The sequence below is a fragment of the Aplysia californica genome, unplaced genomic scaffold (assembly GCF_000002075.1).
Source record: "Aplysia californica isolate F4 #8 unplaced genomic scaffold, AplCal3.0 scaffold00490, whole genome shotgun sequence".
NCBI lineage: Eukaryota > Metazoa > Mollusca > Gastropoda > Aplysiida > Aplysiidae > Aplysia > Aplysia californica.
In genome coordinates, this window is record NW_004797760.1 from 234,437 (window position 1) to 261,311 (window position 26,875).

Sequence of the window (26,875 nt, forward strand, 5' to 3'; positions counted from 1 at the left end):
TATCTATCGTCCTTATCTCCCCTTTTTCTGTTTGTTACTCTCTTGTAACACCTCTAATCTTCTGGCGCTCATATAACCTTATGCAGTTGTGAGCGCCATAAAACTTTTACTAAAACTAAACTAAATAGTCTAAATATAAACGGACATGATCACAACATTTATTCTGTTGTGTTACTCATAACATGAGATGGAGAGAAAAAATTGCACAATGAAAGACAAAATTAAAAGCGACAAGTTGAAAGCGGTAGAGAATTCAAGACTCTCATTAACCCTCATAAATTCATAAATACCTTAACACTAGTCTCAAAAGAATCAAGTGTCAAATTAGCAAATGAAGAAAACATGCATAGTACTGGCTTGTGTCTTAGGGAGCCAAAACAAAAGTTTATATATGGTATATATATACAGTTTAGCACGCATATAGCAAATTGGCCGGACGTGGAAATCTTTTCATTAATATGCAACGAATTTTGTTATGTATGTGTTTTTAAATACAAAGAACACACAACTGTAAGAGAAAATTTGGGATCTAAAAATAAAATCTGTTTGCTATGTAGGCCTATGTGTTTTGCTTTGTGCATGCTAGACTACATATATATATATCTCTCTTATACATAAGAACTTTCAGTACGTAGCAAAAACCTCCACTGCACAATATCCATCACCACCACCAAACATAGACGATGGTAAGACAAAAGTCTAAATGAAACACTTAAATGCAACCAATTGGTCTTCCACTGGCCTTAATCAGGATTTTCATTAAGGTTCTTAATTTCTTCTTGTCTCCTGATAAGTTCTACAAATGCACACAAAAAGGATGCAGCAATAGATGGCCATAGACATAAACTTTGAATGTCTTTTACTAACATAAGGAAAAAAATGTCATGAGTCTAGTAAAAACAAACCATGGACTTTTTGGCTCAAGAGAAGACACATGCCGTCACATGTTCTTGTGCACTGAACTTGCTTCACAGAAACAATCTGTGTCACTATACACAGAGTGTAGGTCTTTTCATTTGTATGATAAATGTAGGCAAACGGTACACTGGTGAGGCCTCTCTTTGGTCTGCAATCAACACATACGAGTTCTCGCATCTCTTTTGCTATCTTGAAGTGTGTAACACTTGATGATCTGCATTACGTGAGGGTTGCAAGTGAAGATTAAGATGATATAACCCTTGAAACTTTTTTTCTGTTTAGATATAGGAGCATTTCAGCTAATACAAAGACAAATAAGAAATAAAACAGGGATATTTTTTCATATCACAGCTGATTTCTGTTGAAGCACTTTCACTTCACCAAAAAAGGCAACTCAGTATAAAAGATTTTACCTCTGCAAAAAAGGACATAAAAATTTCAATGTTCTTTTGTTAGAATCTGGATCGCTAACAACTTTTGCTAGAAGTGATAGACCTAGGAATAAGAGAAAAGAAATCCCAAATTAAAGAAAAGTCCCACGAAATCCCACCCCTGCATGAGGCTAATACGGGGTGCCTCTACGGCTGGGATCCGCCGATCGGGCCAATCGCCGCGACTCAATCGCCTAAAAAACAAACGTGTTTGTTTTCAGTTTCAGGCGATCGGCCCGATCCAGCCATAGTGGGCACCCCGTATTAGCGATATCCATAACAGAGTAATAAGCTGTCATTCTTTAATTAAGATTAATGATCATTTTGATAGTTCTCCTCATCCTCCTCCCACGCCCGTTCATTCTCTTCGTCTGCTTCCCCCTGTTCATCAGCATTGGGTATGGCCACAGCCCGGTTCAGCAGCTGTCTCATGGCATCCATGATAGCGTTGACGCTGGTCTGCAGCTGTTGCGGTATCGCTCTAGCCCCAGCACCACCCAGATCATCTCCTAAACCATCGTCCATAGCTCCCATAGCAAATCCGTTTTCTTGAGGATTCTGTCGGCGACGGCTGTTCACATCAACAAGCTCCTGATGAACAAACATAAATTGTGTACTCAGGGGATGTAAGAATGCCTTAGAAACTATAGTAATTACTCAGGGGATTAACTTTAATCTGACAACAGATTAATGTTGCAAGCACTCTTGAGTACTTTAAGTTTAATATTTTCCTTTTTTAGGGGTACATACATAATTTACTCTTACAAAAACATCCTTCAGCAAAAGAGAATGTCTCTTGTTTTTTTGTAGTCAAGAATGCTTCCAACAATCTGTTTTGAGCACCAAGATGAGTGTGGAAGGAAGTAAGTATACTACATTGTTATCTTGTTAGAGACTTTATTCAAATAAAATTATGAACAGTGACCGCCTCTACTTAAGAATTGTCTTTTTCTTTTTACAAGCCAATAAGTAAAATCTATACAATACAGGTTTGAATTCTACAGGATTAAAAAACAGCATAGTCACACGTTGATGATTTTGAGAAATCTCAAGTTTGAAAAACAATTTTCTCAGTTCCTATTTTATGTGCACACTGCTCTTTTCATTCCCGGTTGAACTGTCGTGTTTGCCATTTCTCCCCCTTAACCCTATCCGTATGCCTGGGGTCATTTTGTACCCCCAGGGTTGTATTCGTCACATTTTAGAATACCTCTAGTACAAAGATCTCTTTGAAACTTTCAGTATTTCTTCGAAAATCATTTTGACAGACTGCTATGCAAAGCGCACGGATCGGATTAACGAGTAAATTTCCTCTCTGGAAAGTGGTGGCACAGAGTTCTCCACTTCGTAAGGATACGATAGTATAGCACCACGCACGGATAGGGTTAAGTCTTCATTTACAAAACTATTTTTGATGTATCAAGATAAGAAAACACATGTAGGGAAAGGTAAAATACGGTTAATTAGTATAGATCAAAAACAGTTGAAGGAATGTATACATTTTAAAGAGTTAAAAGGCCTTTAAACTATGACACTATATCAAGAAAACTTAACAGATGGACAGGAAGGAGCTGCAGTAAACTTTCACTTCTAGTCAACAATGAAAACAGCAACAATTCAGCTTACATATGGGTTATAAGAAGGCAGCAATGATTCAAGAAGTAGGCTCAGCATTCCTTGATCACTCCCAGCAGCTCTCGTTGGTCTAGGAATGCAAAAGAAACCAATGTAGAATGGAAACATGGTATAAAATGATACACACATAGTGCTGCAAACACAGGTGGGAAAATAATGTAACCCTACACTACTTGCATCAAGAGGCAATTTAGTTTTTAGTCATATATAATATGGCTCTTTTCGTCCATGCAGACGGTCAATTTAGCTTAGCTTAAGATGGTCTCAAGGTTTTCTTTATGCAGCTTCTTTCATAGCTAATTTTTCCTATGTTTGCAGCGCAGATTCTGTCGCAGTGCTTGCATGTCATATATGTGACAGGAATAAACAAAACAACAAGCTGCATAACTTGAATAGCAACTTGTCAAACAAAAGATTCTTATTCTGTTAGACTTCTGAAGGTGAATTGTTTACCAGCAGTATCCATCTCTGAACATTAAAAAACACCCTTTTTTTTTTCTAGCATCATGTACATTTGGCAGGGGGTGTAAAAAACACAAACTTGTACTACATTCATTGTTGCCAACCTTTTTCTGTATTCAATAAATTCAAGCTATTGAAAACAGACATGCAACAATAATGTCAAAAATGTTTAATAAAGATCTTTTCAATCAACCTGTGGGCCTCGTTCTCATTATTACAGTCGAAACTGTCTAAGACTCAAGACGGCCACCCATTGTCGACGAGAAAAGTGGCCGTAACAGACACGTGGCCGTCTCACACAGTGAGGTTACAATGTAAAAATTATGCAATTGAGGAAATGGGAAGTGGCCGTTTGCACAGGTGATTGTTAGAAACAGGAGGCCATTAGAGCAGGTTCGACTGTATTTGCAAATTCGAACTTGAAAGTTCTTAATTTTCTTTCAGTATCGCACCAGAAAGTCAGTGAGGAGCCAAACTGGAAAACAGAATACACGATTTCAGATACAAAAATGGGCTCCTTTACTCAGACCCTAAAAAACGTGTTAAATACACCTTTCAAATAAATTGGTTGGCAGTTATACAGTAGATTCCTATTGGGGTCTTCGAATCAAATTTGAGAGTCCTTTGAATCAAAATATATTTCAATCAATCCTTTATTACTACCAGATGACTAGATACTGTGCACACTTGACATTAGAACACAAGACATTAGTTTCTTTCATCTGCTCAAGTGCTTGAGTAAATCTTCCAATCACAATTTGCGAGACATGTATTTACCAGGCCTAATGTCCTGTCTTGTTGTGTGTTTGCGTGAGTGCACCTTTAGGTCTAACTTTTGTAACGTCTACTGCCATTGTTAACGACCAAGACAAATTTCTCCCTGCAAAATGAATAAAGATTGTCTTTGCCATTGTCACTGTATTAAACCTGAGTACATAAAGAGAAAGGAAAGACAATTGAGAAAAAAGACATTTTATACGACTAACCTTGGGGGTCTGGTATATCCAGCTATGCTGTCAGATGGAGGATATGGATCATGGCCATACACAGTTCTGTTGGACACATTCTGGTATTGGGGAGAAACATCATAGAGAGAATTCATTGTTTATCCAAGAAAGTCTTCTTTCCTGAGAGAAAAGATAACATATTATACCTTTCACTAAATCATCTCACGAAAAGCTGATCCGTTTCTCCATTATGTAAAAGTTGGATTTTGTTGACCTGGCAGGATGGGTATTATTCATCTTTTCACCTACACATTTTCAACAATTAATGCTGCAGAAACCATGCTTCAAACTAATTAATCATCATGATACTGTGTTTCGTGGTTTGTTTCCCCTGGATAGGGTCCACAGTTTTTTTAAAGTTATCAATTTAAAAAAATATTTTTGGGTAAGTGATTTATGGCGTTTGCAACAGCATAAGGTCATATGAGCATATGGGATACGTTAAGAATACTCAGTTTGGTAGAAATTAATTTTGAATTTTGCCTGGATAGTGGCTGAAGCCTACCCTTATCGATTTTAGGACCACCAAGGGATCTTTAATGAGCACAACTTGCACACTGGACTCAAGAGATTTTTTCATCCTTATCCGAGAAGGTCAGGTGTTCGATCTTACCTACCCTAAGATCAAGGGTGTGGCTGACAGACAGCAGTAAGAAGAGGCAGGGGAGTAGCAGTTGAAAGGCAGCAGAAAGAGTCAGGAGCCCAGATGAGGGGGCAAGGGGGGGTTGAAAAGTGGCAGGTCTCATTCTTTTTTTTTTTTGGTAAGTGTTTTACTGCCCTTGCAACTGCATAAGGTCATATGAGCGCGGGGATCACATTAAACATTTACAGTTGGTAGGAAATTTTGAATTTTGCCCGGGTGGAGGCCGAAGCCTATTCTTATCGAATTTAGATCACAAAGGGATCTTTAATGCGCCCAACTTGCGCACCCGACCCCTGAGATTTTTCGCCCTTGTCCGAGAGGGCTAGGTGTAGATCTTTCCTACCAGATGATCAGGGGTATGGCAGAAAGACAGCAGTATGGAGGAGTCAAGGAGTAGCAGTAGAGAGGCTGCAAAAAGAGTCAGGAGCCCAGAGGAGGGGGCAAAGGAGGTGAGGGGTGGAGGTAGAAAGTGGAGATGAAAGCACACGACAGTACATTGCTAGAGAGCAGGAAAGGATGTGAAAGGAGACAATTTTAGAGAAGAAAATTTTTCGGTCGCTACCCGGATTCGAACCCGGGACCTTTGAATGAAAGGCGAACACCTTACCCTTTAGGCCATGGAAGCCCCCGGTCTCATTCTTGTTTATTCTAAACGTAGTGAAAGTGGAGTTGAAAGCAGATGACAGAACATGATTAAAGAACAGGAAGGAGAAAGGAGAAAATTTCCCCGTCACTGTTGGGTTTTGAACTCTGGACCTATTGAATGATGACAGGTAAACACTGTACTTCTAGACCACGAGAACCCCGTCAATTTTTGTTTGGGCAGTGGGGCCTCCCTCATACAGTCGTCAAAAACAACGTAATGATAGAGAAACACTGAAGTACTCAGAAAATCACATATTTTTGCTATACATATGGGTAGAGACTAGTCGCAATTTGTCTATTTATTAAACACACAACCACAAAGAATGTGACTGCACAGAGTTGAAGTTGAAAGCAAACATGAGACAAGAACTTTAAAAGCTTTAAAGACCATAATGAGGCAAGTTTAAACACAAAGAATGTGACTGCACAGAGTTGAAAGCAAACATGAGTCAAGAACTTTAAAAGCTTTAAAGACCATAATGAGGCAAGTTTCAACAAAAGACCCAAGCACAATTAACTTACAGATGGAACAGCAATGCCAGACAGATGGTAATGTCTGAGAATGCTGGGAGGCGGGTGCTTGAACTGCTGTCGCCGTCTGCAAATGAAGCAAAAACGGTTATAAAAAATCAAAATATATATATGATTATATGTTGTACTGACTGTAAAACTTACTCGAAGCACTTTGATGCATTTCCTTACAACTGTATTTTTTTTCGGTTCCCAAGTCTGATATTCTATCATGCCTTTTTACTCAACTCGGCAATATCTGTATATATAGGTCTACTTTATTGTTATTTTCTTGAAACAGTCATTCATTCCGCTCCCACCTCTTGAAAAACTATACAGAGTTGCAATGTGTTCTAAACCTATAAAATTTCCCAATTTTTCACTTCATTCACAACTCAATCCTGTTCTTCCACATAACTCATTGGCATCTGATATATTTACGTTTATAATTTTTGAAAATATAAAAAGGAATAGCTTCAAAGAAACATCAGCATATACAGCACAGGTTAGGTACAAATTAAATATAGATTAAGACAAACCTAAAAAGCATTAAAACTGAGTACAGTATGAGAAAAGGTGGGTTATTGCAATGTTTACAAGTTGACTTTTTAACCCTACCCGTACGTCGTGTTTTACTATCGTATCCCTACGACGTGGGGAACTCTGTGCCACCACTTTCCAAACTCTGTGTCCCCACTTTCCAAAGAGGAAATTTACTTGTTAATCCGATCCGTACGCTTAGCATAGCAGTCTGTCAAAATGATTTTTAGAGAAATACTGAAAGTTTCAAAGAGATCTTCGTACTAGAAGTATTCTAAAATGTGAAGATACAACCATGGGGGTACAAAATGACCCCAGTGCCCACGGATAGGGTTAAGAATGACTCATAATATATCAAATATTACATACAACGCAGGATACGTCTCTAGCCTGCTGTCAACTCCTTCATCCACAATGTCTAAGACTGTGTTGACATTGCGTTCCAGCCACTGCAGCACTCCTGACTCTTTCCAGCATGCCTCACAGCGACGAACATAGAGCTGCACTAGTCGTCCCAATTCATTTGACCTTGATAAATAGAGAAAAACTACTGTCAGGACTTCCAAAAAGGAAGGTCAATAATTACCTACAAGGTAGGCCTTCTTCACGTTCCATTTTTTTGAAAGCACAATATTAAAGTAAATTTTAAAAAAGAATCCTGCGCTTACCTGGCCGATGCAATATACAAATATTAAGAAAAGCTAGAATGATACGTAATATATTATTACATCCTTTTCACACATTGTACAAGGGAAAGATTACCCCCCCCCCCCCCCCCAAAAAAAAGTGTCATTCATCTGACCCGTGCAGGACAAAAATAGGTCTGACAAAACTTTTTAAAATTTCATAAAAAATCTGTTTCAAACCTTCAGACCAGAGAGATTGGTTTTATATGTTTAAAGCACTTTGTTTCCATATTTATTAGTTTAAGAGGACCTGTGATGGGCTGAAGCTACTCCAAACAATGTCCTAGAAATAGGACAGTCGAAAGCATAGGCATAGGTCTACATTTGTGGGGTTTTACCGCCCGCAGTATCTCTTTTAGAAAATGTTAGTAACACAACATAGAGTCAATAAATTGATAAATATTTATATAGTCTATAAATCAAACAATGAACGTAATCTTTACCTGAAATGGGTAGGAAACTACCTACAATTTAAAACAAGAATGAAGTAAATTTGACTATATTTGACGAAAATACAGAGCTTTTAATTGTGCGAGGTGAGGAAACACGAAAAGGAGAGAATGGCCTCCAAAATTGAGCAACATGTTTCCATAGCAATGGGGGTCTTAGAATTGAGATAGAGACTTGCAATTTATAGTTGATTATAGTCGTTTACTTTTATCTTAAATGAAGCAGAAGACATCAACTTTCAATTGATAAAAAAAACCCCAAAATTTTATGGAAAGTAACTTTTTTTGCTTTCGAGCCTCATAGCTGATAATAACACACTGCGACTTACGACTAATATTGACTTGGGGAGACAGAAATATCATTATGCTCTTGCTGAAAGAGTGGGTGAACATATACCAAGGAACAGAGACAAATTGTTTGAAGTAAGTACTTAAAAACATTGAGTTTGGAAGAACATTGCAATAGAACTCTCGATGAAAGTATCTACAAGAGTGACACTCCTTTGTGCAGGCATCAGAGAGTCGTAGAACTGAAAAACATCTAAAATCTTTGAAGTAACAATAGAATAGTTTCTCTACATTTCATTGTTATCATTTTCCCAGTACTTTTTCTCATCACTTTAGATAGGCTTCTCTACTTTTATAGAAATGGTATTGAAGAACACACGTCAAGAAAAGAATGTACACTACAAACCAACCTGTGCAACTAGAGGTCATTAACTTAGTCACTCATACATCCCTTTGCCAAAACATGCTGGTCTCCTGCGCGGGCATTAAAATAGGGGAAAAACTGTAGAATCAATTAGTGTGAAAATGTACTGCTTACTTCTCATGCGCCGGATCCGAATGGAAGAATTTGTGAGAACTGACTCGCTTGTCGGGCTGAATGGAGCACTTGTCCAGCAACGGCAACAGCATCATTGGGTACAGCAACAGTTTGTCTTGGAGCTGGCAAAAACACACAAAAGTCACACAAATTGACTCTAAATGAGCGTGCCACTTTAGAACAAAGTTTTTACCAGTTGTAGAGTTTAATTCCGTGACATACAAGATCAAAGTGACAACTGTTATGAGTGTATTCATCTTAATTCCATGAAGAATAACATCTTTGTTTTTTTGTTTTGTTTTTGTAAAGTGTTTTACGGCGCTCGCAACTGCATAGGTCATATGAGCGCGCGGGACACGCCTAATATTTTCAGTTGGTAGGAAATTTTGAATTTTGCCCGGGTGGCAGCCGAAGCCTACTCTTATCGATTTTAGACCACAAAGGGATCTTTAACGTGCGCAACTTGCACACGAGCCCTCCGAGATTTTTCGCCCTTGTCCGAGAAGGCTAGGTGTAGATCTTTCCTACCAGAAGATCAGGGGTGTAGCAGAAAGACAGCGGTAAGGGGGGGCCAAGGAGTAGCAGTAGAAAGGCTGCAGAAAGAGTCAGGAGCCCAGAGGAAGGGGCAAAGGAGGTGAGGGGGTGGGGGCAGAAAGAGGATACGAAAGCAGACGACAGAACATTGCTAGAGAGCAGGAAAATGAGGTGAAAGGAGACAAATTTAGATAAGAAAATTTTTCGGTCGCTACCCGGATTCGAACCCGGGACCTTTTGAATGAGAGGCCAACACCCTAACCTCTAGGCCACGAGAGCCCCCCGTATAACATCTTTGTGACGGGGATGAGTACACAAATGCTATAAAGCAGTCCTGGTGAATTATGATCATTTTTATAGGAAATAAATGTAGAAGAGAGAATACTGGATAGACGAAAGCCAAATTCCAAATACATTTGATTTGAATTTATACATAGTCTTCTATAACACACCTAAGCACTCTTCTCAAGCTGTTTAATAAAGCGACTTCTGATGTAAAACTATAATTACCATTTTGTCAGCTTTAGATGTGTCTCCATTGCTTCGCAAAGCCAGTTTGAAGTGGGCCAAGGCTACAGAAAAGGCAAAATTAGGTGTCTGAAGCTGGGTCGAGGAATACTGGAAGGAAAAAAAAAAAAGGAATTAAACATATAAAAATCATGCCTGAAAAATCAGCACAAACAGTAACTTAATACACAGGCGACATTTTTTTTTTTTTTACATGACAGACCCGTGGACACTATTACCATAAGAATTCACAAGAACTCATTGATACCATGGAGACTGAAAGGCATCCAGAAAAACTTATCAGTCTGGTAAAGTAGGAAAAAACCATTCAAACATATTAAGTCATAATATAGTGTAAAGCGCATAGAGCCTGCTGCTGAGCGGGGATATGCGCTATACAAATGCTATCTATTATTATTATTATTACATAATTCAGCAGTCTATAAGGAAACAATGATAGTAGGGAAAGAAAAAATAGAAAGAATCCCTGAGAGGTTGAAGATACTTGACAGAAACCCCCCCACCCACCCCCCAAGACCAAAGAGCCACACACTTGTCAAAAAGATGTCCTAAACCACTGCAGTTTAAGTAGGCTTAACTCTACTGAGAAAAATGAAACCCCTACCTGTAACATTCAAATTCTACATTATGTCAAATATCTAGAAACATATCAGCTTGGAATTTTAAAACTATCTGTCTATCCTTCAAAAAGGTGGCTGGCTGTGTTGCAATGGATAGGCTATTTGCTGGTATGAGCAAACAAAGTTATTTTACAAAGTAGTTCCATCTTTCTCCTAGGATACTGTACCCCTCTCACCCACGAAGCACAGTTTTGAGGAGCAGGGGAAAAGCACTTTGCCTCATAATGAATTAAGTACAGTAAATTCAGGCATAAAACTACAATCAAATCATAGCAATCACTCAAGAACAGTAAACAGAAAAAAGATGGATAAAAAAAAATCAAAATCAATAAACAAGACATATAGCAAATAATTTGTTGACCTAAGCACTACTCACTGAGACTTCTGCTTCTAACCGAAGCAAATAATCATACTGTTCACACCGAAGGGCATAGTAGTCAATCATGCTGAGGCAGTTCAAGGGATCATTTGACGGGTCTAAACTGGAACACAAAAACAAAATGTCAAGATATGACGCTTATCACAAAACAGATATCAAAAGGAAGAAACAGTACCACACCACCTCTTTAACTGCCCAGCACTTTGTGATCTGCGTAGCACCTACCTACCTGCCTCCCCAGACATCGGAAACACTCTATACAGCAACAAAGCACAGCTGATTAAAACCTGTCAATTCTTTGCCATATCGACAGACCGAAGGGCTAGAACCCAAATGGCCGCTGGATCGGAAAAGTAAAGTAAAGTAAAGCATATCAAAAGGAAGAGTAAAAAAAGCAACTTATCAATAGTTTTCTTCTTTTTAGCTCTGTGACATAGAAGAGACACAGGAAAGACAATGAAGATTGTCCTTTTGCAGATTTAAAGAAGTACTTCTATTATCTATTTGTGGTGGCCGAATTTTACTATTCAAAAGGCTTTTTAATGGCTGCATCGATCGACATGCGGTTTTCGCCAAAAGATTCTTTAAAATATTCTCCAGATCATGACGCCCTTTGTTTTTTCAGTTTCAAGACAGTTTTGCTGTTAAAAATTAAATTTCTTTATTTCGCCGATCGCTTTTGTTGGCCGACGCTTCTGTCTCTGTAATTTTAGAAAAGGAGGTTTCCGTTCACTAACCGTGCGCACTGTTTTGAGAGTATAGATATAAACCTTCTAATTTTTGCATCTCTCAAGATTTGCTCCATTCCGGTAGAATGAAAATATCATAAGCAAATGACTTTCAGCAGACGTTAATGCACCGATCATTCCTTTCATCGAAAGGGGGCCCAGCTAGTATTATATAAACTTCATTAACTTATATCGGACGAGTGGTCATTTCACACAGAGCTGGATCTGCAGATCCCTTCATATACAACAAGGACAAACTGAAGTATCAATTATCACCTTGATGAACAATGAGAAGCATGATGATCAAAGTAGTTACTGAATAAGATTTTGATCAGAATAGAATTAAATGTTTTCCATTCACAAAGGAGCCAAATGTTTGAACTTCAATGACCAAAATAAAATAAAGAGAAGCAAAAAAGTTCAAGCAATACCAACCTCAACAAGACTTTGCAGAATTCAAAGGCTGTGCGATTACAACCCCTTTGACCTAGGTTTACGATGTGCTTGAATAGGCAAATGAACATTGCTCTGGGGATGACAGATGACAAAGATGAGTATATGTGACGCAGCGTGGTGGAATCAGGCACTCGTCAATTTTTGGGCATGTAGAGTTATTGGTATCATCTTAAAGCTTGTTCGTTTGTCTTGCTTTCAATGAAAAAATTACCCATCCATGTACAATAGAAGTGGAGATATTTTGGATTGAAGGAGGTGGGGGTCACCTGGTTTAAGAGGTAAATTTAGCGAGAAAATGGCCGCCAAAGCTTGGTAAATTCCAAAGCTGGAGAGTCCATGGAAACTGTAAATTTATATTTTGGTGCCCTTTAATCAACGTTTTCAGTGAAATCCTCAAAGGAATGTGTTTGTAAATGGACATAATAAGTTTTGAGCCAAAAAATAAAAATTTGATAAAAATTGCCAAGCAGGGAGAAAACTGTGGTTTTCTTTGATTTCATTATTTTGACGAGAGCCTGATTCCACCACGTTGCCTCACATATATAAATACCAATTTCTAAACTTCCGAACACACCTTACATAACACCTTACTTTTCCACAATTTGATTGAAACATAACTGCCCACGTTTCATGGTGCTTCTCAACTAATACGTAAAAAAAGCTTTTACGTTATTCATTTCAAAATAATTTTCCATTTGTGAAAAGTATTCATTTGACAGAAGTAAGTAAATTCCAACATTCTAAGAAGCATAAAAGAAACTATACTCATTTGAGAGTAGGAACCATTGAAAAATTGATGGTTTTTTTCCCCATGAATATGGGGCTCATCATCACGTGTACAACCCCCCCCCCTTTCCCCCCCAAAATAAGAAAAAAAGGTAATGCTAATTATGCAACTCTGTTAACATTCAATTCTATAGACTGGTGGACACCAGAGGATAAACATGAGATTGGACACTTCCATCAACAATTTCAGTTTGCACTTTCTCACACTGAAAAAGAAAATAGCACCAATCTTGAAATTGATTCACTAGCTTCATAAGAGTTGCATGACTGCTACTTCATTTTTGCCGAAATTTTTCCAGCACAACTCACCTGTTCTCCCTTCTTTTGAAATCTAAAAAACAGTTTCCGGCTGCCAGATTAAACATAGAGTGGAATGCACACTCCATTCCATACAGCGCTTTTTCTGCAGATGAGAAGTTTATTCAGTTGAAATACATGCCAAGAAAAAAACCACCTGTTTGCAACAAATCCACACCAGACTGCCTTAACGGTTGGAAACTTTTGATCTAAGGGAATGCCCAACTGAAAAATGCATCTGCATTCCGGGATTTTAATAAAAATTTTAATTTGTCCCAGGTCCTGATTTTGGTGGCGACATTTGTAGGTTACGTAAAAATGTACTGACATGGTGCAAATTGATAGGCTTCAAGAAAAAAGAAACAAGAAAGAGAGGAATTGTTCAGTCGGTGATGATGATGATGATGATGATGATGGTAACGATGATGATGCTCTAATGTTGGAAATAATGTGCAAGTTAATCTTAGTGTTAAGTGTATTCCTTTTTTGTTTGGCGCTTACTCTGGATCCCCGCCAGGCTGTCCTGGGGGGCAGGGCACAACCCTCATTCCCAACTCCTCGCATAGAGTGAAAAAATTAGAATTATTTCAAAATATTTCACGGATTTTCACCCCTGGCTGAACTTCAGGCAATTTTGCCTCCAGCACTTCACTGATAAATTTTTGATTGATTTCCTCATAACTTGGTTGGTATTGGTCATATTAAAATATAGACATTTAGTAAAGACTTACTGGAAGCCTCATTTGAGGAGCCATAACCCCCAAACTTTGGTGGTCATGTTTTACTGAAACATTTTTAATTTCATGAACCTGAGACTATGATTGCAATATATCATGGGTTTCAGGTAAGTTATGGATGTTGCTAGGGGTCAACATGTTACAAGGAAATATATACAAATGACAATGACAATCTTTATTCATCTCGCAGGGAGAAATTTGTCTTGGTTGTTAACAATGGCAGTAGACGTTACAAAAGTTAGACCCAAACGCACAACAAGACAGGACATTAGGCCAAGTAAATACATGTCTCACGGGCTGGGACAACCCGCTCCGTAAAACATTCATTCTCTCTCTCTCTCTCTCTCTGTTTCATTTGTAGCACTGTGTCTTCAGTAACCTCACTGCAGTTGGTACGAATGAATTTCTATATCTGTCTGTTCTTGCTTTTTTGGAAATGTAGGACAAATACTTCAAGTTTTTGTAATCTAGCAATTTCTGGAAATGAGGCATCATAAAATAACAAGAGCTTCCATATGAACATGTCATATGATACTGAAAATCACTTAGAATAGAAGATTGAATAAATATTTGTGTTTCATCTTTTCATTAACAGAAAAATTGTTAATACAAACCTATACATTCTGCTCCTGTCTGGAAATCCTCATTGATGTTGTAGAAATCTGCCAAGCTGATCAGTGTGTCTATGTGGTATGGGTTTTCTTGCAAAATATTCTGTAATGAAAACAAAATTTGTGAACGAGTGGAACGTTTTGAAGTGGCAACTCTCTTCTCATCAAGATTTACAGTAATTCAACTATGAAAAAAAATATGATGCTTTTCCCATGACAGTATTGAATCAGCTCTCAGAATTGACACTTGAAAAAAAAATACCCCCCCCCCCTAAAAAGAAACAACAAAAAACAAGACAAACCCGTCAGCTTCATTTCACAAACAAAAGCAACATATCTGAGAAAGATCTTTTTTTTTTTTTTTAAACCCAAAACCCAACAACTCTAAAAATGTTAAAATTGAAGATCAGGACCTGCTACCTTCTTTTACCCCTCATCAAGATGGTTGAAAATAAAGAACAAAGTAACAGAACAGACAGTGCTGGATCAATAAGCTATACCCCCAAATAGATCTATAACTCCAAAAACCTATTGCTTGATGCTGAACTTGGGGATCAAAAGACAATGAACATTTACGGCTGTGTCCGTGGAAGACATTGATATTGATCTCTGAAACTAAGATAAAAATCTTTGACTAAAGACAAGTTTATGAATGGAACAATCTTAAGCAAGAAATTACAAAGAAAATAATAATGTGCCTAATAAACATTGACACATTCAAAACTGAAATCAATTGACACAATACATAGATCTTGAGAGCATTTATTTCTTCTCTCATTTGAACTAGGACACAATATGTTCACAACAAACAAAGTACGGATAAATCTAAATATATTCTACTCACTGTGAAAATAATACACAAAGCAAATGCATGAAATTTTTTTGAATCATGCAACACTCCTTGAAAAAATTCAAAACTTTTAAAGCCTGTTAAAAACTTGACTGTTTTCATGTTATGAGCAGACGATAAGGATCACAGCACAAGGATCAATTGTCCTTGAAACCAAAGTTGAAATATACTCAAAAAAACTAATGCACAGTTAAAATCTTGATATGGGCAACAACCAGTGGTATTAAAAGAAATTAGATGCTCAAACATAAAGCATGATATGCAGCAGGGAGTTACTTACGAAAATGTTCTCTGGGTATCCCGACTCAATGCCATCCAAAAACCTGTGTTGAAATTTCTGGTAGGCTGATGAATGTTCATACACAAATCCATTTTCTTCACCCAAATATTTCATGGATAGACCTGGAAAGGCAGAGAGAGAGGGGAAAAAAATATGTAACAGATACAGTACAGCTTCCAAGATACTTTAGCAATCAGTTGCTTTGTATCTTAAACTACAATATTTTCAAATATTGATGATGACCTTTTTTTTAAACTCAATAAATATCTATTATAAGTCAATCATTCCCATACATTGGTGGCTGAGGGTTATTTTACGTATATACAATCAAACCTCGTTATACTGCCACTTTTGTTATGAGCATGATGTCGGCAGAATAGCGGAGCTGGTGGTTTAAAGTATTTCAACGGGTTCCTTTGATATGTAGTTCTGACTGCCCAAAGTCAAGGGACATGATTCTGCTGTGTGATCTGTGGTTGAAGTTTTGTTTTTATGGGTGATATACATCATGTACATGCACATGTATTCAGAGCGGAAAGTCTTCTCTCTCTCTCTCTCTCTATCTGTATGTATTTCTTGTGGGAAAAAGATTTCCAAGCAGCTAATCACTCTGTGCTGTGCGCCCTGTGTGGTGTGTTCCTCTGGAGATCAGTTTGCTGACACTGGTATGGTGGGGCAAATTTATATTAGTTAAATAAGGACAGTACAACTCATACAGTTGGGGGATGGTGGTGTAAAAGTGTAAATACTATGTTTATGTGGCAAAACCTGGTGGTAGGTGGGGCTGGCAGTATAACGGAGGCGGTACAACAAAGCTCCACTGTAGAGAGCGCAATTGTGAATTTTGCTGAGAAGAAAAACGATATCACTTTCTTTGCATTTTGTTCCTCTCAAAAGTAAATATATTTTAATGACATCTTGAAAAGAGCTGTGCAATAACAAAATAAGAAAATTAGAGACGCCATAAAGACAATCATTGCAATTTACAACACAAGCAGTTTTAGCAGTCTCGTAACTAAAAATGCTCTGGATCAAAAAGTCATCAACCACAGAACTGGCGGGCCAGCCTGTGTTTTTAACCGGAAACGTCTTCAGTGAGCTAAAAGTGTATCTATTATCTATCTGGTGGTATAAAACTATGAATCACCTGAGCCACCAGTACTATGCCAGGTGTCTTTGACTTGGACTAGCTTTGTGCTGCGCAACACGGGTCGATTTCTCCGTCTCCGGTGCCTGAGAAGAGAAATAGTTCCCATTAAAAACAATCCAGCTGTATACATACACACACTTTCAGGAAACTGAGGGTTGGCTGGTCAGAGACATGCAAAGCAACTCAGCATCCATTACCACAGAACATCTGGTTGAAGAGTGCCCAATACAAGACAGCCCCATAACAGTCACAGAACTACAACCAGTGCCCATGAGGGACATGCACTAGGGCAACTTGGAGAACTCTGATACACCTTAGCATTTGTGAAGAAGGCTGGTGTTGCCTATATCAAGATCCAAGAAGGAGAAAAAGAAATGAAATAATCCCTCACAATACTAGACAAATACATTTGAGGTTGAACTCGCTCTTTCAAAGTGGGTCTCTAATGAGGGACAAGAATAGATTTATACTTAAACCTTCTAGAACACAAATAAGGAGATATTCCATGGGCAGTTAAAAACAGTCGACAACTAACTAAACAATAGATTTTTAGATGCTGTTGCTCTAACAACTTTACGGTGGATAGTTGCAACAACTTGGAAAAGAAAAGTAGCTAAAATAAGTAACATTAACAAAAAAAGATTATTGCACCTATTAGGTACCAGAAACTAAAGTAGCTGAATGCCAAATTGATCAGTTCCATATGAAGAGCCTATACCCCATGAGAATTTTGACACCACTCTTTAAACTCTCAGTCAATTTTCAAGAAAATGGTAGCTGTTTAAAAAAAAAGATCAGATTTGCTAACTGGCTGCAACCCCATGTTTGACAGATATAAAAGAGTATCAAGCGCACCAACCATCTCCACATTAACAGAGTACAACCACTATAACATAGATATGGAGCCTAATTTTTTTATAGATTGTGAGATCATTACAAATTAGTATTTTATCGCCTCAAACACGATGATTATTTCAACAAAACACAGAGTGCTGTCCCGGCCTCCGTGGCGAGCGAGTCGGCTCTATACTGCAGTGTACCGAGTGCTCCAAGCGAAGGGGGGTCACATGCTTTCCGAGAAGGATTGATGCAAAATAATTCCAAGCCGATTACTTAATTCTAATAGAAGATGAACTGATCTTTCTATTGGTACCTTTTTTGAGCAGGTATTTTACATATTTCGTGTAAAAATTTATCTTTGAAAATTTTGACAGTATTTTTTAAAGGCTTTCTATTTAAACTCCAAAGGCCAAAAATATACCATGGGAAAGCCCTTTCAAAGCTCTACAGTTCTCCGCCAATGAAAAGCAGTATTTAATCATCAATCCTTCCGCGAAGCATTTGAATGCACTCGTGTCAATTTTTGAACCGGCCGACTACGCATTCCGACCGCGAGGGGCTTCGCTTTCCACAGCGATTCTCCAGGTCCTAATAATCGGACATATAAACAACTTACACCATTGTAATGAGGAAAAGCTGAACTTTTACAAGGTGTTCAGCATTTGGTGTTTTATTGCGAAAGAGCAAAAAAAACCCAGCGAGCTGAATTACCCCCATTTCACCTAAACTACGAGCTCGGAAGGCAGCGAGCGTGTTTATACTACCTTTATCTATCAAACTTTTACAAGAAAACATTCAAACACTTTCTTCACAATTCATTAACACTTACTATCTAACCATTAGTAGTACATTTAACAAATGATTCATTTGCAGGATCAGTCATGTAAAAAGTACAGATTACGTTTCAAAGAAATTGTATCTTTACCTTTGCTGCTGTTCTCCTCTGAAAAGATCTGAACCAAACATTCTTTTCATCTCTGTGTCTGGATTAAGATTCCTGTATTGTGAAAGTCAATAGGTAACTATTAGACATCTTAGATAACAAAAAACTTTACCAGTAAATGGGAATAGTCAATCTTTCAAACCATGAACTTATCATAAGTTTCTCCCAGTACACAGAGATGCCAACCACTGAAAACCGAAATAAGTATTGGGAAATATGAAAATGTGTATTCCCCACGACCGACCGACCAACTAGTAAAATGTTCAGGGTGTCCAGCAATATTTCCTGAAAAAAAATTTACTAGCTCACCAGCTCGAAAAAGGGAGCACACATGCGTACAATATACATGTATCCAATCAAAAACATGTCAGTGTTCAGTGTCGTACTGGGGTCTTGTTTCACTGAAGTGTTTCAGTCTATTATATAATTTCCCCCCTTATTATAACTGACAGACTAAAATTATTGCTCAAACTCAGAGAAAAGCAATAACTTGAATGGCTCAAGTAGACCCATGCACTGTGAGAGTTGTAACATCTGTGGGAGGGCAAGATGCAGTGACACTGAAAATCTGCCAGTCTTGAACAGAAAGCTGCAACACACACTGTAGGTATAATTTACTATCACCCATCCAATGAAACGCGAACACTTTATTTCAATAACACAGACTTGCAAAATATGAAGGGTCCAGATTCCACACACGGCCTGCACCAACGCGCGCTTTGCACAGAGCTCTAATCAAAATACTGAAATTTGCTTCCAAGTTTTTGTCCTCTGGTGTTGTCTTCACCCCCCCCCCCCCCCCGGCATCTTTTAAAAAAATCAATAATCCCCTCCCCTATTTCGTAGTCCTATACTTCGCAACGCCGTTACTTCCACTAAAGACGGTCTTTGCTCACACAATGCCGCATTTATTTATGATGCGAATGCGCGCAGGGTCACTGACCGGTCACGATGGCGAGCCAGACAATCTAAAAATCAGACGGCACTTGTATTTTCTTTTCTTTTTTTCCCACAAGTGACAGCACAGAGACGAGTCCGAGTATTGATTAAACTATATTTGCACGGTGACACAGCGTTTATTCTGCACAACCTGCATGTCACAAATGTTGTGTTATCAGACTACAGCTGGCAAACTTCTCGGTGGTAACGAAAGCGAAAGTAGAACTTGATTTTCCCTATCGAGCCTCGGTGTCACATACACTTCCGCCTGCCGCTATAGCCGCCTGTTCGCGTGAAATGTAGCCTACTCTCGGACGGGGAAAAGGTGAAAGAATATAATATCACAATCGCGACCGGCAAAATTGAAGTTACTGACCTTATCGGACTAGGTTTTGAAATATTCCAGTTCCGCGATACTGATACTATTTTGACAAAAGATGGGACTTGAGATAATTAGGTTTACTCGCCCAAGCCGAATCTCGTATGTTTGGCATTCTAGGATCCGTATTTTTTCATGAAAAGTCGTATGCGCGTATTTTCGGAAAAAAATCATACTAAAATACGTAAAATCGTACTAGTTGGCACCTCTGCAGTACAGGACATTGTTTAAAAGATACATACACTTCAGTAATACTTCACTACATGCCATTCCTGTTTGAGAGAGAGATCCACATATCAATCTAGTGGGACCAACAAATTTCCTGTGGTTGTTTTCAAGATGTACTTGAAATGCACTATGAGATAAGACACTTACTGTGCACTTGGCTGAATTGATTCATAAACATATCATGAAATGACTTTGTCAAAACACCTTTAGATGGAAGACAGTTAACAAATAAGCTCAGCACATATATTTGTCACACCTGTAGTCTATGTGCAGCAAAGGTTTCATGTTGACAGAGAACTGTATTGAGGATCTGTCCTCAGCTGCACAAGCAGTGCCTGGGTCTCCTAAAATCCTATTCACCTCTTGCACTGATGCTTCCACTTCATCTATGGGGTCCTGAAAAAAGGATTTATTATATGTTTTTGTTAAGAGAAAACTGCAAAATATATTTTTGAAACACGGGAAATAAAAAGTAACCTGCATCTTTAATGATGAGGAGGATGTTCAGTTATCGATGTGTCAGTTTTAATTTTGCTACCTAAAAGCATTTTGAAAACTACAAATATCATGACAGCCTATCATGTTGACACACCCCCAGCATTTTGCAATGGCACAGTCACTGAGCCTCCCCCCCTCCCTCCCGGCTTTTTCCTGTGAGCAAAACTATGCAATCATCCAGGCAGCCATGGAAACTTTTTCAAACACATCCTGTAAGACAAAAATAACCCCTGCACCTAGTGTTGCAAAAAAAAAACAAACCCAAACCAAATATATCTCACTTTAAGATGTGTTTATGATAAACATTTCAACTCACATACTCATACAATACCACCACACTCACCAAATTGCAATTTGCCAGCCCCTCTTTAAAGCAGGTCATGCTTGTGTTAGATAGAGGGGGAGGGGAAAGGGAGGGATAGAGAGAGAGATAGAGAGAGAGAGAGAGAGAGAGAGAGAGAGAGAGAGAGAGAGAGAGAGAGAGAGAGAATGTTTATATATATATATACAGTCGAACCTGCCCTGACGGCCACCTCTATAAGACAGCCACCTGTACAATCGGCCACTTTCCATTTCCCCCCCTTGCGTTTTTTCTATATAATTTAACTGTGTAAAACGGGCACCTGTCTGTCCAACGCGGCCGCGGCCACCATAATTTAACACACAACCCCTATCATACTAAGCAATAATGCCTGTCTAAGACGGTCACCTTAGTGACTCCATTACGTTTTGTCATAAATTGTGCTTTGGCCCCTGGTGTTGTGGGCAAGCCATCGTAATTCAATCACCTGTCGTTCTTGTTTGGTAGTCCCTCCAACCGATCATGTTGCGTAGGCCCCTCCAACTGTTGACCAATAGCTACCAATTTTCAGCTGCCGGTGAGGTAAGCGTGTGATCCCTCATAACCCATAAGCCCCACCCAGAACTCATACACAAATCTTAAGTGAGATGAGTGGTTACTGTTTACCCAGTCTGTAACAAAGTAAGTCAACATGAACTTGTTACAGAAGCGTCGCTCGTTCTCCGAGTGGTGGCGACCCATGTGTTTGTTTTAACATGGCACTCAGTCTTCTTTGTCTGATACGTTTTGTTTTATTGTCACCCTTGTGCAAAATCAGCGACAAAATAAAAATTACAAACGAAATACAAACCAACAACAACAACACCAACAAAGACAACATAATGGGCTACTTTCGATTGGGGCCTCAGATGGGAATGGTTTGTTTTCTTTATCTTGATCAGTCCTGCCTAAGACGGCCACCTGTCTTATACGGGCCACTTTTCTCCTTGACAATGGGTGGCCGTCTTACACAGGTTTGACTGTATATATATATATATACAGGGAACTAAAATCACAAGTAAATCAAGAGAATAAGTACAAAATATAACTTATAAAAGCAAACTATCAATAGTAGAAGTAAAAACTAATGCAAACCAACCTTCTCTGAACATCCACCATTCAAATCAGGAGCAACCTTTTCTTTTCCCTTCTTATTTTTTTTCTTTTTCTTCTTGGCACCTTTCGCCTCTGTCTTCAAAACAGATGTTGTCTCCAGTTCTGGATCAGGTTCCTCAACTTCATTCTCTTCTGGTTCCTCATTGTCTGGTTCATTCAGCTAAAAAATTTACAAAGAAAAAACTTTAAAAAACCCAAAACAGTAATTACATAAACACTTCATGTAATGGGACTTGACTCTGGACTGGGTAGGCTACATTTCTGAATAGAAGAGAAAGACCATCAAACTTTTATTTTTAAACTTGCTAACTATTGCTAATCTGCTGCCTATTACATAACATTAGGAGTTTGTTATAGCTACAGTGTAATATCTGCTTGATTTCATTAATAAATCTGGTTGGTCTGAGGTGTTCTTACCTGGGGTAAGTTTAGGATGCATGACCTCCGAATGCTGCCAGTTTATTTATTATAACGGCAATTTGATTAGTTATGTCTCTGAAGGACTTTAACATTATATACCACGATAGATTCAGCTACAGAACAGCAAATTATATGAGGTTCTACGAATTATAAATGCTGAAACCAAAAGAGAAGCCCACAAGCTGTGAACATCCAAAAAATGCTCAAATTGTGGCAAACTCTTCTCTGCCAGAATGTCTCATAAGCCATAGCAGAAGCCACAAGTCATCTTAATCCTTATTTCTTCTATTTTGATTCAGATATTTTCCTCTGCAGATGCACTATAGTCATTATCAGATATCGATGCAAGGTTCCACCACAGCACCAACGCTATTATATTATTATCAATTTTTATAATGACTTTCACAATGGACTAAAGACAAAAATGGCCAGCAATAAGATAAAAGTGTCTGGCTTATTTATGTGGAAGCAATGTCTTTTTGAGCACGGGATACTTTGAAAAAAACCAAAAAGTGACATAGCAAGTGGATTAGTGTGAGTGGGAGGGCGGACGGGTGCAAGTTGTAAGAAAGGACAAAGAAATCATTTCTGCATTCAGATTTACTACCCATTTCGTAGTCATTTTGTTATAATTAAAATTTTGGTGTACATATTACGATTTTGCAAAAATGGGGTGTCGGGATGAGTCCATTTTATTTATAGCATCGTATCACAACATGGGATCTTTAAGAATATATGTCGGCAGCGTGACTAAATAATTGCAAAGCTTTTTATGATGAATTTAGACCATGCCAACCTTAAAAGATAAGTTAATTCAATCTAGCATGCCGTACAATAAAAAATTATTTTCCCCCGTTGAGACGCGAACACCTCGAGACGAGATAACCTCGCCTCGGAATACCCCCATTGCGATGTTACAGGGGAACAGAGAGAAAAACAACCGGATGCGCGTGCCCGCCATTGCCCTATTTCAAGTGACCAATGAACGGGCCCGGAATAGTCATGCCGGGATTTGTAGGTCACATACATTTGCCGCGAGAGTGAGGGGAAAATGGCCGGTCTCCATGCGAAGCCGCTTTGGATAGGGGGGTAGTTGTGCATTTATGATCGGGTCTAAACAACTACTTGACACAGAACGTTCAAATTTGAGCACACTATAGAAGATAGATAGATCTATTACTATCTCGGCGTTGAAATTCAAACTCCTTATAGTTTTCGGTGTACCCGATACGAAAGTGTTCCCGACACCAAAAGTATAGGTTAATTTATGTGTACGAACTTCAACGTCCACATATCATTAGTTTGCCCTATTTTCTGATTGGTTCCCGAGTTTCATTCGGATTGGTTCGGAAATAGAGCAGACCGAGGTCGACAAAGTTAGTCACATACGCTTCAGCCGGGTCCGCAAAATCACCCGCAAACGGGGACCAAATTTTCGCCGCGCGGGAAAGCCCGATGGGCATTGCTAATCATTACTGACTTATGAACAGTTTTTCCTCAAAATACATCAAAACATGTCGTACATTTTGGCGATTTTTTCCTATATGAAGGTCCTCCAACATTTTGCAAACAAAAATCCCAATAACTTTATTATTTATCAATGGATTTATAAAATTAAAAAACCATAGTTCTTAGAATTTACTCTATTTTCATTTAAGCCCATTTTATTTTTAAGCAATTTGGATGAAAATTTAATTTTTCATTGTCATTGCTAATAAAAGCATAGAAAAAATGGCGTTATAGCACAAAAGTAAGCTAATTTGATCGTCTACAAAGATGCTATGGCTATTTCACTTTTCGAATCGAGCTGAACTACGCGGGTAGCCATTTTGTTTTGCCCGGAAGTTCTCCTCCCACCTCTCTCTCTCTTTCTGAATACTGTCTATCAGTGTGGACGATCAAATTGACCAAAACAAAGTTAAAAAATTATGTTAAAACACAAAAAAGTAAATTAATTTGGTCGTCTACAAAGATGTTACGGCTATTTAACTTTTCGAATCGAGCCGAACTACGCAGGTCGCCATTTTGTTTTGTCCGGAAGTTCTCGCGCTACTCCTCTCTGTCTTTCTCCACTGCCCACAAACAAAATTGCACGCTTTTAGGCTAACAGTAGTATAGTAATGGAACGTTCGTTCACGGCACAGAATTTTACAATTTTGTTATAACAGAGTAGAATTCTGTAGTTAACGGTGAACACCACTGGTTGGCCTAGGCTAGGTAAGATTGTACTTTACCGGACCACCGGTCGGAACTACTTTTGCTATGGCGCCCCTGGTGCCTATTGGCCTACTATTCTTCGTTTCCGAGCTCCTCTACTCACTCTCTTGCTCAGTTTTCTACGTCCTCACTCTTCCACTGCCAGCAATCGACCGACGTCTCTTACCGGGTTTTTCAGTCATAACGAACGTGCCCTTTGACCCTCGATCCTGACACCTTGAGGCTAATTGGTCAATCTAATCACGCGGTCCACTATTTTTATTTTTGCTCGCGACTCTGCTGGCTTGGAGGCTAGAGATGTGCACGAGAGCTCATTTGCATAATTGCAACCCCCTCAGCCCTGCTCGCGACTTGGCGAGTATCTACCCCGATGGTCCACTCATGTTATTGTTTATGTGTGTGTGTCTTTAAATTATTGTTGCCAGGGGGGCTAGCTCCCCTGAAACCCCCCCTCCTCCCACTGTTGTTACATTGATAGATGTAAACACGACTGTCTGCTCATGTTAGTGTTTCGCATAAAATATGTGTTGTCTTTAATGTTTCAGGGGGCAAGCCCCCCTGAAACCAAAGTTAAATCCCCTGCCCACTCTCAACCACCACCTCTCGCTCACCTCGCCTCGCGGTGTGCGTGCGCGAAGTCGCCCGCGGAACTATCTTTTATCCGCACGTAGAGTACTATCAGTGCGTAGTTAGGCTAGTCGTGCGTAGTAATCACGGGCCGAGACGGGTGGTCCGGTAAAGTACAATCCAGCCCTAGGCTATAAAACGGTGAACGCACACCGGGTGAGAATAGCCAAAAGACTCACCTGCGCTATTGAGGTGGCCAAAAAAAATACCCAGATCTTCTAATTTATTTTATAATACGAGCACGAACTGAATTTCATTTACCAGCATAAACTTAGTAGATCTAGATCTAAGAAAGTGGCTATTCTCACCCGCCCGGAAGTTCTCGCAAGATCAACTCCTCCCCTCTTCTCTCTCTCTCTGTCTCTTTCTGAATACTGTCTATCGGTGTGGACGATCAAATTGACCAAAACAAAGTTAAAAAATGATGTTAAAACACAAAAGTAAGTTAATTTGGTAGTCTACAAAGATGCTACGGCTATTTAACTTTTCGAATCGAGCCGAACTACGCGGGTCGCCATTTTGTTTTGCCCGGAAATTCTCGCGCTACTCCTCTCTCTCTTTCTCTCCACTGCCCACAGACAAAATTGTACGCTCTTAGTAGGCTACAGTTGTAATGGAACGTTTGTTCACGGCACAGAATTCTACAATTTTTCTGTTATCACAGTGTAGAATTCTGTGGTTTAGGGTGAACGCAAAATTTGGTGAACGCGCACCGGGTGAGAATAGCCACAAGACTCGCCTGCACTATTCTCACTCCGGGTGAGAATAGAGGTGTAGGTGTAGATTTAAGAGTTTAAAAGTCATCTAGCCTGGGATATGATTGGTAAATTTTTACTTTCACTCCCGCACACAGATGTACTGTTTCAGGGGTCAAACTGCTGTACTGTTTGCTGCAGATCACACATAAAGCCACTAAAACTGTCGCAAATCAATTATTTTCAAGACAATTTCAAATCTAACTGTAAAACTAAAATATCAAATTATGGGTGTAAAAACAGGGGGGCATGCCCCCCTGTAACCCCCCAGATTTTCTTTTACCCCAGTGGGGCAGGCCCCCCTGGAACCCCCCGATTGGTCCAAAGCATGTCTATCTCGGTTAAAAACAATCAAATATTTCAAAAACCATTAATTTGCGACGGAAATGAAGTTGATATTCGACTTATTCGTGTTCAGCGCATCAATATTTAGTAGAAAATAGACAACTGGTAGCTGAGTGTGAGACGGGAGGGAAAGTAAAAAAATACCATATGATTTAATTCATACCAATTCAAAAGGATTTAGAGTGGCGTTCTTTTGCTTCTTCCTTCTGTCTCGTTTTCCCTTTTTCGTAAAATTCGTATCATTGGCATTGCATTCTGAAGCTCCATCTCCATCATTCTCAACGTCACTGTCCTCTGATATTCCGTTTGGAGCATCCACATGGAAGTCTGAGAGACCAGAATCTGCTTGAAGACGTCTTAAAGCCCTGCTTGACATTTTCGTACGGTAGTATCACTGTCACGCCTGTTTGTGCAACAACTCTTAGTCTTAGCTCCTCCACAACAACAGTTGTAAGTTTACACACACAGTAAGCCTACATCACAGAGGAGGAAGTGGAAGCTGATGTATACAGTTCTCAAT

The 26,875-nt window shown here is 39.0% G+C and overlaps 1 protein-coding gene across 1 annotated transcript; it reads right to left on the minus strand.

The window, feature by feature from the left end:
• Positions 1 to 29: 29 nt before the first annotated feature.
• Positions 30 to 26,841, minus strand: LOC101850105 (transcription factor 25). The gene is made up of 17 exons (XM_005105765.3): positions 26,519 to 26,841; positions 21,975 to 22,151; positions 20,294 to 20,433; positions 18,474 to 18,545; positions 16,706 to 16,791; positions 15,559 to 15,680; positions 14,432 to 14,531; positions 13,093 to 13,186; positions 11,977 to 12,069; positions 10,811 to 10,916; positions 9,797 to 9,904; positions 8,753 to 8,874; positions 7,161 to 7,319; positions 6,264 to 6,339; positions 4,433 to 4,512; positions 2,976 to 3,054; positions 30 to 1,940 (listed from the first exon to the last, which is right to left on the minus strand). The coding sequence occupies exons 1-17, from the start codon at positions 26,729 to 26,731 to the stop codon at positions 1,662 to 1,664; spliced, it is 2,106 nt and encodes a 701-aa protein (XP_005105822.2). The 5' UTR covers positions 26,732 to 26,841; the 3' UTR covers positions 30 to 1,661.
• Positions 26,842 to 26,875: the final 34 nt, after the last annotated feature.

Bases quoted from the DNA above. Each gene is read 5' to 3' on its own strand.
- LOC101850105 (XM_005105765.3), bottom strand. From the start codon at position 26,731: ATGTCAAGCAGGGCTTTAAGACGTCTTCAAGCAGATTCTGGTCTCTCA. The intron at 9,905-10,810 runs GTGAGTAGTGCT...TTTTCCTTCCAG, and splicing joins GGTTAGAAGCAGAAGTCTCA to TATTCCTCGACCCAGCTTCA. The intron at 7,320-8,752 runs GTAAGCAGTACA...CTATTTATCAAG, and splicing joins TCGGATCCGGCGCATGAGAA to GTCAAATGAATTGGGACGAC.